Raw genomic sequence first — 14,175 nt, forward strand, 5'->3', positions numbered from 1 at the left:
GGCACTACAACTGACAGCCCATATGGGGGGCATGCATGTTTTACAAACAGCCCTTGTTTCTATACACTTTACAGCGTATGGTATGTTTTAAGTCATTTAAGTACACTATGTTTCCTACCAAATGTTTACATGCTTTTTACACAACTAGGTTGCAAACATAAACATATTTAAATGTTTTTTTTACAGACACAATTAAATGTTCAGTGAGATAAATCTTATTTTCTATAATAAGAACAGAATGAATTACTTTATCATCAGACATTGAATAAGTTTTTGGAGAACAAGGACTTTAATAATAGTGAAGATATTATTTTAAGGCATATAGACAGTCAGCAGTTTTGCTGCTGTAACTCATCTCTTTCTAAACCCGAGGAAGATGCAGTGTATGAATCTAAACCCATTTATGCCCAGTGGACTCTCCCATCCTTCTAAATTGGGTCAATTTATTTCCAAAATTAGGGATGTCTAGTATATTTATTTCTATATTTAGAATATTTCTTACAGAAATTCCTTTATGCAAACAGCGCAGACCCTGATAAGACGCTGCATCATGCAGCGTCTCATCTGGGTCTGCGCTGTTTGCCAAGACCTTTTTTCTATCGCTAGGCATAAATGGATTAATGTGCTCCTCATATCGCTTAGTAACAGACGTGTTGAACATTCAGTGCCATCTAGGGAGGCAGGATTAATAGACATTAATGAAGTTGTGTATGATTTAGATAGATTGGTCAGCGCTCAGCAAACACTGCCTAAATTACAGGGGGAGGAATTGTTAATCAGAATTCCAACTGCATCCTCATCTGACAGTCTATTAATAATAGAGCAGCCATTCTGCACTTTACATGGGCCAGAAGGGGCGTGGCACATTTTAATGACTATGTTCTCTTGTGAATTTCTGTACATAAGTAGGTTTTGTTAAAAATATGCACTTGACAGGACTATACATCATTCAATTTGGTAGATTTTAGGCATCTTGCTTAAATTTTTGCTACAACTGTAAAAAAAATGGGCACTTAATTAGTCTTAAATTTTCAAAACAAGGTAATCAAGTATAGAGTTAGCACAACTAATTTCATGGAGGGAATTAAAGCTAAGACTTAATTGTTGTCATTGAATGGAATTATTTCTGGAAGAAGATACTTTTCCTTAAGTCTTCTGAATAGCGTATTCATGGATAGAAGAGTTTTCAAGAGTTATTGAAACAGCCTGGCTATTTTCAATGGCGAAAGAAAAAATAATCATGGTATCCTATTCTTAGAAATGAAGCGATGATTTGCATGTTTAAGTAATGAAAGCGGATGACATATTTTGTGAAGGGACCCTATGGTTGATGGATGGCCCTGGTACCCCTGAACTCTGTATGTAAACATGGACCTGCCAATGTGATGAACAAAATGATCACCCTACATTAGCTTTACATCTTCTAAAGTTAATTAAGGGAATCTGTTCTGAGTTCTTCGCCATTTACTTTATGAGTCAGTTTGATTGCAGAAACTGTTTTAAGGGAAAGGGGCAAATTATGAAGAGAATAGGGCATATTATGCCACAAAAAGTTCAAAGAAAATAGGACATATTTTTAGCTCATCTATTTTTTGAAAAAAAATTATGAGCTATTGTCATCACCTTGGCGTCGGCGTCTGCGTCTGCGTCGGCGTCCGGTTAAGTTTTGCGTTTAGGTCCACTTTTCTCAGAAAGTATCAATGCTATTGCATTCAAACTTGGTACACTTACTTACTATCATGAGGGGACTGGGCAGGCAAAGTTAGATAACTCTGTTGTGCATTTTGACTGAATTATGTGCCCTTTTTATACTTAGAAAATTGAAAATTTTGGTTAAGTTTTGCGTTTAGGTCCACTTTTTTCAGAAAGTATCAATGCTATTGCATTCAAACTTGGTACACTTACTTACTATCATGAGGGGACTGGGCAGGCAAAGTTGGATAACTCTGGCGTGCATTTTGACAGAATTATGTGCCCTTTTTATACTTAGAAAATTGAAAATTTTGGTTAAGTTTTGTGTTTAGGTCCATTTTATTCCTTAAGTATCAAAGCTATTGCTTTCATACTTGCAACACTTACTAACTACCGTAAGGGGACTGTGCAGGTAGAAGTTATGTAACTCTGACTGGCATTCGGGCGGAATTATGGGCCCTTTATACTTAGAAAATTGAAAGTTTGGTTAAGTTTTGTGTTTTGGTCCACTTTACCCCTAAAGTATCATAGATATTGCTTTCATACTTGGAACACTCGCAAACTATCATAAGGGTACAGTAAAAGGACAAGTTGCATAACTCTGGATGTCATTTTTACGGAATTATGGCCCTTTTTTGACTTAGTAACTTTGAATATATGGTTAAATTTTGTGTTTCGATCCACTTTACTTCTTAAGTATCAAGGCTATTGCTTTCAAACTTCAAATACTTTCTTGCTATCATGAGGTTACTGTACCTGGCAAGTTGAATTTTACCTTGACCTTTGAATGACCTTGACTCTCAAGGTCAAATTATAAAATTTCGCTAAAATTGCCATAACTTCTTTATTTATGATTAGATTTGATTGATACTTTGACAAAACTACTCTTACCTGACATACCACAATAGACTCCACCCAAACCATCGCCCGTGCCCCCCCCCCCCCCCCCCAACCCCCCCCCCCCCTATTTTTTTTTTTTTTTTTTTTTTTTTTTTTTTAAGATCATCTCACAAATGACCACCACACCCTCACACTATACCCCCCCCCCCCACCCCACCCCCTCCCCAATTTTTTTTTTAAACGGTTAAAAAACAAAACTATTTATTTTGATTATTTTATGTTTGAAATACCGTCCAACCATCGCACCCAAGAATCCCCCCCCCCACCCCCCTCCCCCCACCCGAATCCCCCCCCTATTTTTTTTTTTTTTTTTTTTTTTAAGATTATCTCACAAATTACCACCACACCCTCACACTATACCCCCCCCACCTCACCCCCCCCCCCCAATTTTTTTTTATGAAACGGTTAAAAAACACAAATATTTATTTTTATTATTTTATGTTTGAAATACCGTCCAACCATCGCACCCAAGAATCCCCCCCCCCCCCACCCCCCCCCCCCCCACCACCCCCGATTTTTTTTTTTTCCTTTTTTTCGCATTTTTGGAAGAAAATGTAATAAATGTCCACACCCCCACACAATGCACCGCTCTTCACTCCACCCCTCCCTCCTTTGTGATTGAAAATGAGAGTCCCTTCACCTTTAAAAAGAAAATAGATGAGCGGTCTGCACCGGCAAGGCGGTGCTCTTGTTCCAAAATAGTTTCAAGGGAATGTTTTTCATATTTTTTGCCAAAACAGTAGAAGGGAATGTCACGTAGTATGTCCCAAAGGCTGCATACCCTAAAAGTGCTTTATTTCCAAAATTGGAAGTTCCTCTTTGATCCTGTCTGTCTAGCCTAGCGCAAACTGATTGTAAATTATAATTATACATATTTTATGACTTGTGATGAGCCTAATTTTGTTCCGTTCTTTCATTTTCAGTGGAATGAAGTAACCACATACCTGATAAACCTACGTCTTGACCCCTATAAAATACACACATCGTGTCACGTGGACAGTAAAAATGTGAACAACTGGCTACGGACACCATTCATAGACGTTGGCAATGCCAATAGCTTGTTTATAGACATGACATTCACGATGAGGAGATGTGTCAAACACACTGATCCCGAGAAAATACAGTCGTGTAGAGAAACTTTTAACCTGTACTCATACCAGGCAGACCGGGACATAGCCAACAATGAGATGCCAACATGGGACGACGCCTCCTACTCCCTGGTTGACATCATTCCAGCACACCTGCTGGCTGAAAGTGCCAACGATGTCCGTCTGAACAATGTCACTAAGTTTGTTCCTCTACGCAAGGGAGTCCGCGGAATCTACTTCGCGTTCCAGGACACGGGAGCTTGTGTTTCGCTGGTTGTGGTCAAGGTTTACTTTAAACTTTGCCCAAACATTACTAGGAGTTTTGCGTTCTTCTCGGAGACTCCCACGGGTGAGCTGCAGACGTCAAGTGTTCCCAAGGATGGGGTGTGTGTTGCACACTCCATGCGGGTCCAGTCCCCTCTGTACTACTGTATGAGTGACGGCACGTGGGACATCCCCCAGGGCGGCTGTCAGTGTGACCCGGGGTACGAGGGTGTCAACGATCAACAGTGTGTAGGTAAGTACTTGGTGTTTGAAAAGCATCTGATTGCTAAAAATTCAAATCTATGTTGTTGATGGTTGTGTCTCATTCAGTTAAAGTAGCTCAAGATTTGAGACATACAACAACAAATGTTTCAATAAGGCAATACTATTTCTTTTTCATGTAAATATTGATGAGGCACACAACATATCTTGTGTGTACAGGGTAAGCTTTTGAGGTCGACTTTTCTTTGTCATGCATAATTCTTTCATTTTTAAGACGTCTCGTTGTAAAAACTTCTTGGCAGAGATCAGAGCACCTTAAGACCTTTGGCCCTCTTTTATGTATATACTGAAAACTTTAAAAATCTAATCTCTTTAACTATAATCCTGAGTGCTTAGGTATTTTGTATACAGCATCATTTAGTATAGACCTGTACCAAGTATGTTCGAGTAAAAAAACCTGTCCACACCCAGGAGGTCACATGGTTAGTATAGAATTTATTAGCAAAATAATGGTAGCAATTTTCTTGCACTTTTTTCTGCTCTTAAGATCATTCCGCTGGTGAGCGATCTAGCGACAATCTAGAACCTCTTGTTGAATGTTAATTGAACAGGAAAAAAACTTCAGATAACATTCATATGGAAGGTGGTTCACAAGATTACAGTCAGAAAAACAACAACAAAGTTTTTTCTTGAATGTTGTTATCTTTCACTGCTTTGTGAATTCAGCCAAGAATATCAGTTAATGTTCTCCAAGCGGTAGCAAGAAAGTTCTGTTAATGTCATTAGCTGTATCAGTTAAGTCACGGCTCCTGAATGTGACGTGTAGCCCCTTGTTAGCAGCAACATGCAATCCAACACTCTGATTTACAGCATTATTCTCATGCTTGTTCAGTGTTCAAGTGAGAACAGTTGCTCTTGTTGTCAGATTTCTTTGTGTTAAATGTCAATTATGATTGCTGAATTTTTAACTGGCACTACTCTGCCAAAAATTAATGTCCGCATCAGCTTCTGCATAATGCTGTGGGTAAGGTTGACTGGGAAGATCTACTTGTCACAGCAAATTCTACGACAGGTACTTGACAGAACCAAATAATGCTGTGGGTAAGGTTGACTGGGATTAGATCTACTTGTCACAGCAAATTCTACGACAGGTACTTGACAGAACCAAATAAAGCTGTGGGTAAGGTTGACTGGGATTAGATCTACTTGTCACAGCAAATTCTACGACAGGTACTTGACAGAACCAAATAAAGCTGTGGGTAAGGTTGACTGGGATTAGATCTACTTGTCACAGCAAATTCTACGACAGGTACTTGACAGAACCAAATAAAGCTGTGGGTAAGGTTGACTGGGAAGATCTCCTTGTCACAGCAAATTCTACGACAGGTACTTGACAGAACCAAAGCAGCAGCTGCTGTGGGTAAGGTTGACTGGGAAGATCTACTTGTCACAGCAAATTCTACGACAGGTACTTGACAGAACCAAAGCAGCAGCTGCTGTGGGTAAGGTTGACTGGGAAGATCTACTTGTCACAGCAAATTCTACGACAGGTACTTGACAGAACCAAATAAAGCTGTGGGTAAGGTTGACTGGGAAGATCTACTTGTCACAGCAAATTCTACGACAGGTACTTGACAGAACCAAAGCAGCAGCTGCTGTGGGTAAGGTTGACTGGGAAGATCTACTTGTCACAGCAAATTCTACGACAGGTACTTGACAGAACCAAATAAAGCTGTGGGTAAGGTTGACTGGGAAGATCTACTTGTCACAGCAAATTCTACGACAGGTACTTGACAGAACCAAATAAAGCTGTGGGTAAGGTTGACTGGGAAGATCTACTTGTCACAGCAAATTCTACGACAGGTACTTGACAGAACCAAATAAAGCTGTGGGTAAGGTTGACTGGGAAGATCTACTTGTCACAGCAAATTCTACGACAGGTACTTGACAGAACCAAATAAAGCTGTGGGTAAGGTTGACTGGGAAGATCTACTTGTCACAGCAAATTCTACGACAGGTACTTGACAGAACCAAAGCAGCAGCAACACTGTTTTAAACAATATAATAGAAAATATAATTATTATAATACAACAAACTTTGATTTGCATGTTCCAAGAAATATAGCATAAACTTCAAAAAAATGAAATAGGTTCAGTTATTGCGGATTGTTCTATAAGGTAATGTGTCATTCACAAGCGCTGGTGATTTGATTGTAGATTGGGCCCATTAGTGATGGATGTTCTTTGTTTTCCAGCCCTCAGGCAGCACCCATTTCTCATCGTGAGTTTCATAATTAAGTTCCAACCTTTTGGATGCCTAATAATTAACATTTGCACTGAAGACTGGAGCTAATATTTTGTCAGCAGTTGACAATCTTGCCACTCTGGAAAGTAACATGTTTTAATTATTTTTTTCCAAATGGCAGACAGCGAATTGTCACCTAAAATCAATTTTTATGGGCTGCCCATTCAGGACACTGGAATCTTAGGTTTCACCGAATAGGGTGCTCTCGATATTAAATTACCAACTTTAACTGGGCTCTAAATTATTTTGTCTCAGTGTTTGTCAGTTGATTGATACAGTTGCCTGATTAAGAAAATTTCTTCGCATCATACTGACTTATGTTCAGATTTTTTGTCTAACCTGTAGTGACACTTAAGGTTTGAATTGGGAGTCCATATTCTTTACAACTTTACTTGCCACAGAAAATTATATTTTTATTGCAATTTTTTTACGCTTGAATTGAAATCAGTGAATAAACCATTTGAAACTAAAATAAACAAGCCACAAAAAGACTGGTATGTTGGTTAACTGTGGGGTATGATTATTTTCTCATTTACTCTTGCTTTGAAAGACCGTCCTTTGTGTCGCCCCCTTGGTTAATCTAATAAGTGGAAATATTTTCAATTTACTTAAGTGTTATAATTTTATGATTGGTTGTCTCAACTGATTCACTTGTTTAAATGGCATTTCTTTTCAGATTGCTTCTCAAAAGTTTTCATTCAGTTGAAGATCTTGTGATAAGACAAGGGGAATATTTTTGTCATGCAATTTGCTTAGTTGCTTGATAACTTAATTATATAGCCGGAACTTTGACTGTTGGTACGAAGGAGTCTTAAATGCAATGGACAAACCAGTTCATGTGGTTTTTGTGTGCTGTGAACACTCGGGTTGACATGTAATTCATGTAGTTTGAAACCTGTATAGCATTTCATTTAATTATGAAATATTTTGATTTAATAATTTGAATACAAAATTGAGAATCCTGTAAATTATATTATGAAAGATTCAATTATAGTTTGATTTATATTTGATTAACTGTGAAGTTTTTATTGAAACATAATTAGGCAATGCTTTCAACATTATGACAGAACAATTTTAGGTCTATTTTTTATAACCACAAATGCACTACAGGGCTTTGGAAAAAAAAACCTGAAACCCACAATTATTATTATATCCAAAATCCTTTATTATTATTAATGCTGAAAGTATAGAAAGTGATTGTGTAAATAGTAACCAACTGGTAAAGTGACAACAACAACAATATCCCTAATGCAGTGTATGTCACGATTTACCATCTGTTTTCTGTTTTAATCTTTTTTCTGTTCATAAATCAGACAATTGGACTGGCCTTCTGAGTTTTAAAGACAGCTGCCAAAATATATCCAAGTGAAATATAAAGTTTTCTAGTGAGAGAACCTTTCAGAGGAGAGGGATTGCTGCCTGCCAAGTCCTGAACATTCTTAATGAGAGAATGATAGATTTCCTTGCCAGTTGTAAAGCTTGTTCCTTGGGTGTTCCTTCACTAATAGGGCCACAATTAAACAGTTTTATACCCCTGCTGTCACTAGCAATCCAAGGGGTGCTCCACTAATTTGGGCGTCCTACAAGAATCAATTTGACTTGTCAATACTTGTCAGCAAGAGAAAAGTGTTGAACAAACAACCTTATTATTGACTTATTATTTAATAAATAAATTTAGATATTATTCTTAAAAAATATACATGAACACCTTAAAAACTTTGGCTTAGTAAATAAAAGATTATTAAAAAGCTAAAAACAAGATGATTTTGGACAAAAATGTGTGCCGACAATTAAATGTCCTCAATGTTAGATTGCTATAAATGTTTTACTTTTGTCCCTACAATCTGAGTTTGGACGTGAGTCAGTAACCTATTCAAACTATGTCTCACATATACCAGACCGTTCTTAGAGATCATATAGACAAATGAAGAAAGCCAAACCATATTAAGTTAACAGCAGCATCTAACTGGTCTGTCAGCACCCAGGGATCAATTATAAGCCTATGCTGGCAGTTTCATGTGATACTAATATATGGCAACTGGAGTTTGTCAGGCGGGTGTTTGCAGAATTCATCATGATTGCCCTGAGTGATTTCTCATTTTGCCCATGACAAATTGAAGAAGTAAATCACTTATTCAATAATTCTGTGTACTTTTTGAAGATTTATAGTATTGGTAATATTGTTTGTGCTTTAGCAATAAAGTCCCTGAAATATAGAAATTATTCTGGCAATAATTATAGAGCTGTACTTCTTAGCTTGTTTATGTTTTGGGGCACTAATTTATAGGGTTTTCTGTAAGATTAAACAGCCCTATTTCATTAAATATCTTAAATCACATTTTTGGAAAACATGTATAACATAGCAAAACTTATATAGTTATAATCACATAATATCAAATGTTTAACCATAAGTCGATCAAGACGTAAAGTGGCAACATTTTTAGAAAGTATGTCTCCCACACCCAGCAGATAAATCAGTGGTTTGTAGCCACCTATTGACGGGTCACCTTTAATTGAAATGTGGCTCTTTTCCGCCATGGTAACAGGACACTTCTGATTGAATGCCCTCAACCAATGTCCTTGTCAAAACATTTCATTCTTCTCATATGACTGGGGAGCACATTTGTTCAGAAGTTCAGTAGTTATTGATGCATCAGGGCCATGTGTTTTCCATTCCATTTAGCTGCACATGCATAGGACTGACATTTGTGTGCCCAATTGTGTTCCTTTTTTAGCTCATCTATTTTTTGAAAAAAATTATGAGCTATTGTCATCACCTTGGCGTCGGCGTTGGCGTCGGCGTCCTGTTAAGTTTTGCGTTTAGGTCCACTTTTCTCAGAATGTATCAATGCTATTGCATTCAAACTTGGTACACTTACTAACTATCATGAGGGGACTGGGCAGGCAAAGTTAGATAACTCTGGCGTGCATTTTGACAGAATTATGTGCCCTTTTTATACTTAGAAAATTGACAATTTTGGTTAAGTTTTGCGTTTAGGTCCACTTTTCTCAGAAAGTATCAATGCTATGGCATTCAAACTTAATACACTTACTTACTATCATGATGGGACTGGGCAGGCAAAGTTAGATAACTCTGGCGTGCATTTTGACAGAATTATGTGCCCTTTTCATACTTAGAAAATTGAAAATTTGGTTAAGTTTTGTGTTTGGGTCCACTTTATTCCTACAGTATCAAAGCTATTGCTTTCATACTTGCAACACTTATGAACTATCATAAGGGGACTGTGCAGGCAAATTAATGAAACTCTGACTGGCATTTTGGCAGAATTATGTGCCCTTTTTATACTTAGAAAATTGAAAATTTGGTTAAGTTTTGTGTTTTGGTCCACTTTACCCCTAAAGTATCATAGATATTGCTTTCATACTTGGAACACTCGCAAACTATCATAAGGGTACAGTAAAAGGACAAGTTGCATAACTCTGGTTGTCATTTTTACGGGATTATGGCCCTTTTTTGACTTAGTAACTTTGAATATATGGTTAAATTTTGTGTTTCGATCCACTTTACTTCTTAAGTATCAAGGCTATTGCTTTCAAACTTAAAATACTTTCATGCTATCATGAGGTTACTGTACCTGGCAAGTTGAATTTTACCTTGACCTTTGAATGACCTTGACTCTCAAGGTCAAATTATTAAATTTTGCTAAAATTGCCATAACTTCTTTATTTATGATTAGATTTAATTGATACTTTGACAAAACTACTCTTACCTGACATACCACAATAGACTCCACCCAAACCATCCCCTGTGCCCCCCCCTCCCCCCCCTCCCCCCCCCTAATTTTTTTTTTCAAGATCATCTCACAAATGACCACCACACCCTCACACTATACACCCCCCCCACCCCACCCCCCCCCCATTTTTAACCAGGTTTTCCGAAGGAAAAAACTGGTTATTAGATTGGCGAATGCGGGCGGGCTGGCTGGCTGGCTGGCTGGCTGGCTGGCTGGCTGGCGGGCTGGCGGGCGGGCGGAACAAGCTTGTCCGGGCCATAACTATGTCGTTCATTGTCAGATTTTATAATCATTTGGCACATTTGTTCACCATCATTGGACGGTGTGTCGCGTGAAATAATAACGTCAATATCTCCAAGGTCAAGGTCACACTTTGAGTTCAAAGGTCAAAAATGGCCATAAATGAGCTTGTCCGAGCCATAACTATGTCGTTCATTGTCAGATTTTAAAATCATTTGGCACATTTGCTCACCGTCATTGGACGGTGTGTCGCCCGAAATAATTACGTCGATATCTCCAAGGTCAAGGTCACACTTTGAGTTCAAAGGTCAAAAATGGCCATAAATGTCCCTTGAGATATAACCTTCATATTTGGTATGCATGTGTATATGGACAAGGCCTTTCCATACGCACAACAATTTTGACCCCTGTGACCTTGACCTTGAAGTAGGGGTCTGCGTTTAGGTTTCAAAATCTGCGTTTAGGTTTCGAAAAATGCTCTTAACTTCTTTGTCCCTTGAGATATAACCTTCATATTTGGTATGCATGTGTATATGGACAACGCCTTTCCATACGCACACAAATTTTGACCGTCCGTCCGTCCGTCCGTGTGTCCGTCCGAAAACTTTAACGTTGCTCATAACTTTTGCAATATTGAAGATAGCAACTTGATATTTGCCATGCATATGTATCATATGAAGCTGCACATTTTTAGTGGTGAAAGGTCAAGGTCATCCTTCATGGTCAAAGGTCAAAAAAAATTAATTCATGTGCATATCTCCAATGTCAAGGTCGCCACGACTAAAAATAGATTTATTTTAAAGCAAACTTACAAAGGGGGTTAATTTTCTTTGTTCATTTCAAAAGTTCAGTTTGAGTTGTCTCCCTTTATCAGATTTTTTTTCACAATGAAAATCTGGTTTTGTGACAATTTTGTCCCTTGTTTTTTTTTGAAACGGTTAAACAACACAAATATTTATTTTTATTATTTTATGTTTGAAATACCGTCCAACCAGCTCACCCAAAAATCCCCCCCCCCCCCCACCCACCCCCTGATTTTTTTTTTTTGCGTTTTTTTTTCGCATTTTTGGAAGATAATGAAATAAATTCCACACCCCCACACTATACACCCCTCTTCACTCCGCCCCTCCCTCCTTTGTGATTGAAAATGAGAGTCCCTTCACCTTTAAAGAGAAAATAGATGAGCGGTCTGCACCCGCAAGGCGGTGCTCTTGTTGTATTTTAGGGATAAGATATGACCAACTTTGCTATGCTTAGAATTTAAATGACACTGCAGGTTATATCATTTTGAGAAGGCCAATATGATGATTTTTACAATAAAAAAAGAAGTGAAAAAATACAATAATTATTTGCATTGAAAATTATGTGTAATGTTGAAATATAAATAATAATAAAATCATGGCAAAATCTACATTTTTGACTGGCTAAAAATGAAAAGTTACCTGAAAGTAGACTTTCCTTTTGTTGATCACTGATTATAAGAAATAATTGTTTCTCATAGTAATCAGTTACTGCTTCCCATCAAGTCTTAAGTGATGACTGGACAGTTAACATAATGTTGCCATCAACACTGCCAGTATGGGCTCCAAACTAATAAATATTCACCCATTATGGGCGTAAATCTAGATGGCTCGTTTTCACTGACCATAACTCAACAATATGTGCTGACTGGACTATGATGTGATTTAACGCGGGTCCAATTTCAGTGGCAGACAAGGGCTTGCTGTGTGGGTGATAGATGATCAAAGAGTGTTCCAAAGATGCATTTGGAGTCCCTTGGTGTGAGCCGGGCATAATTTTCACATTATCCAGGACTATAGGGATAATTGGTCACACTGAACTGGACAACAGATCCGCCATAAATCTTCCAACTTGTAATACATAACTGAAATATCATTAGCCATATCAGGAAATATCAATGAGGTGTGCTTCAGGCGGAAAATTCGCCCAAATCTGCCCCCTGTATCTGTGCATAATGTGGCCTATTCATGCTAGAAATTTGCATCAGAAATGCATTATCCCTGGTATCACCAATTATGAATAATGCAGGAATCTGTTGGCAAAAATGTTACATCCACCCAGCTCATACAATTATGAATATCTTAAGCATCTCTCTGAGAAGTTGGGGCTCAATGCATTGTGCCGTCCAAGATAAGTCCGCACAGGCTTATTAGCGAAGACACTTTCTCTTTAAGGAATTTTTCGTTCAAAGGAAACCTCTAACCAAAGTCTAACCAAAAATTCACGGAAAGTGTCGTCCTTGATTAGCCTGTTCATACTGCGCCGATTAATCTGGGACAACACTTCATGCACATTCATTACGCCTTTCCACATAACTGGTTTCTTGTTTGGTGATCTAAGGCTTCTAAGCCTGATGAAGTCCAGCCTGTAAATAAATCAAGCCCACACCAAACAGGGCCTGAGGCAGGGATTTAAAGGCTCAAGCCAATATAAGGAATACTGGGAAGCCCCCTCATGCAGCATTGGCCAATAAATCAGTGCCCCAAAATGGACAGAGGGTAACTTTAAGGCCTGCTCATTGCTGTTGATCATATCACTCATGGAGGGCCAGTAACCATGGGCTGTTACTAAGAGATTGGCCCAATATTAATGGACTTTACTGTCTTTGAACAATTGTGAAAGATATGCACTGCCATATGGTGTTGGCACTAAGACTCACAGACTGGGCTGCAGAATGGATGTGAAGCTGCAGATGGGAGCTGCAGATTGGGGGCTGAAGACAAATGTGGTAGAATTCCAAGGAGGTCATTACTGGCCAGACATGACCCCACAAAGGTCTCACGTGATGACATGCTGGCCATTACAAACATTCTCTTCAAGGCATTGGCTCAATGCTTAATGTAATAACTTTAATGAATACAACAATGGGCAAGTCTTGGGCATAGCTTTCATGCCTTTGATTTATGTTTGTTTTAATTATATAGTCTTCTAATGAATTAATTAGCGTAATAGTTCTGATGAGATGTTTTCTCTCTGTACATCTTAAATTTGGGATGCATTTGAGTATCACTAAAATAAGTAATATTTTCTAGCTTAATATTTTGTAACAAAAAAGTTCAAAATTAAAAGTGAACAAACAGGTGAAACCACATTTTTGGCAATTACTATCTTGTATTCAGTTGTGTAGTGTAAATTATTTCCTAGGTTGCATATCAGCCTGGCTCTGAGGGAACAGCGTTAAATGCTTGTGAGTAAAGTGTTGTCCTGGATGAGCCTGTGCAGTATGCACAGGCTAATCAAGGGCAACACTTTCTGTCTCAACTAGATTTTCCATAAGATTTGACTTCCTTTAAAAAAATAAAGCAGAATGTGTAAATTAGTTCTACTTAACATATCAATGGCCCCAGTTTTGGTGACAGAACTGCTGTTTGTATAGCTCTGGTAGGTCTTTTTCCCCAGTCTCCCAGACATATTGCCTGACCCATGGGAGGGTTGTGGAATGGTTATTAGCATAATGTGAGGAGGTTTGTAACAAATGTAGCAACAACAGTAAGATGTAGTCCGACACTAATGGTGTGGAAATCTTGACCGGTACTGGATGTCAGGAGGGTTTTAGTGGTCATTCATTACTTTCACTGGACTGGAGTGACCTGTGATGCATGTGTCCCTCTGGTGTCTGTTCTGACAGACACACAAGCAGTAAGTGACAAGGCTGGGGGTGTAGCGGTTAATGTCTTCTTGTTACCTAG

General features: G+C 38.3%; 1 protein-coding gene across 2 annotated transcripts in view; it reads left to right on the forward strand.

The window, feature by feature from the left end:
- LOC127880547 (ephrin type-B receptor 1-B-like) overlaps positions 1-14,175 on the forward strand; it is a 125,330-nt gene that overhangs the window by 64,697 nt on the left and 46,458 nt on the right. For both annotated transcript variants that reach the window (XM_052427857.1, XM_052427858.1), the window contains exon 3: positions 3,516-4,197. In XM_052427857.1, the coding sequence (XP_052283817.1) occupies positions 3,516-4,197 (682 nt within the window). The remainder of the gene's footprint in view (positions 1-3,515; positions 4,198-14,175) is intronic.

The sequence above is a fragment of the Dreissena polymorpha genome, chromosome 5, assembly GCF_020536995.1.
Source record: "Dreissena polymorpha isolate Duluth1 chromosome 5, UMN_Dpol_1.0, whole genome shotgun sequence".
NCBI classification, from domain to species: domain Eukaryota; kingdom Metazoa; phylum Mollusca; class Bivalvia; order Myida; family Dreissenidae; genus Dreissena; species Dreissena polymorpha.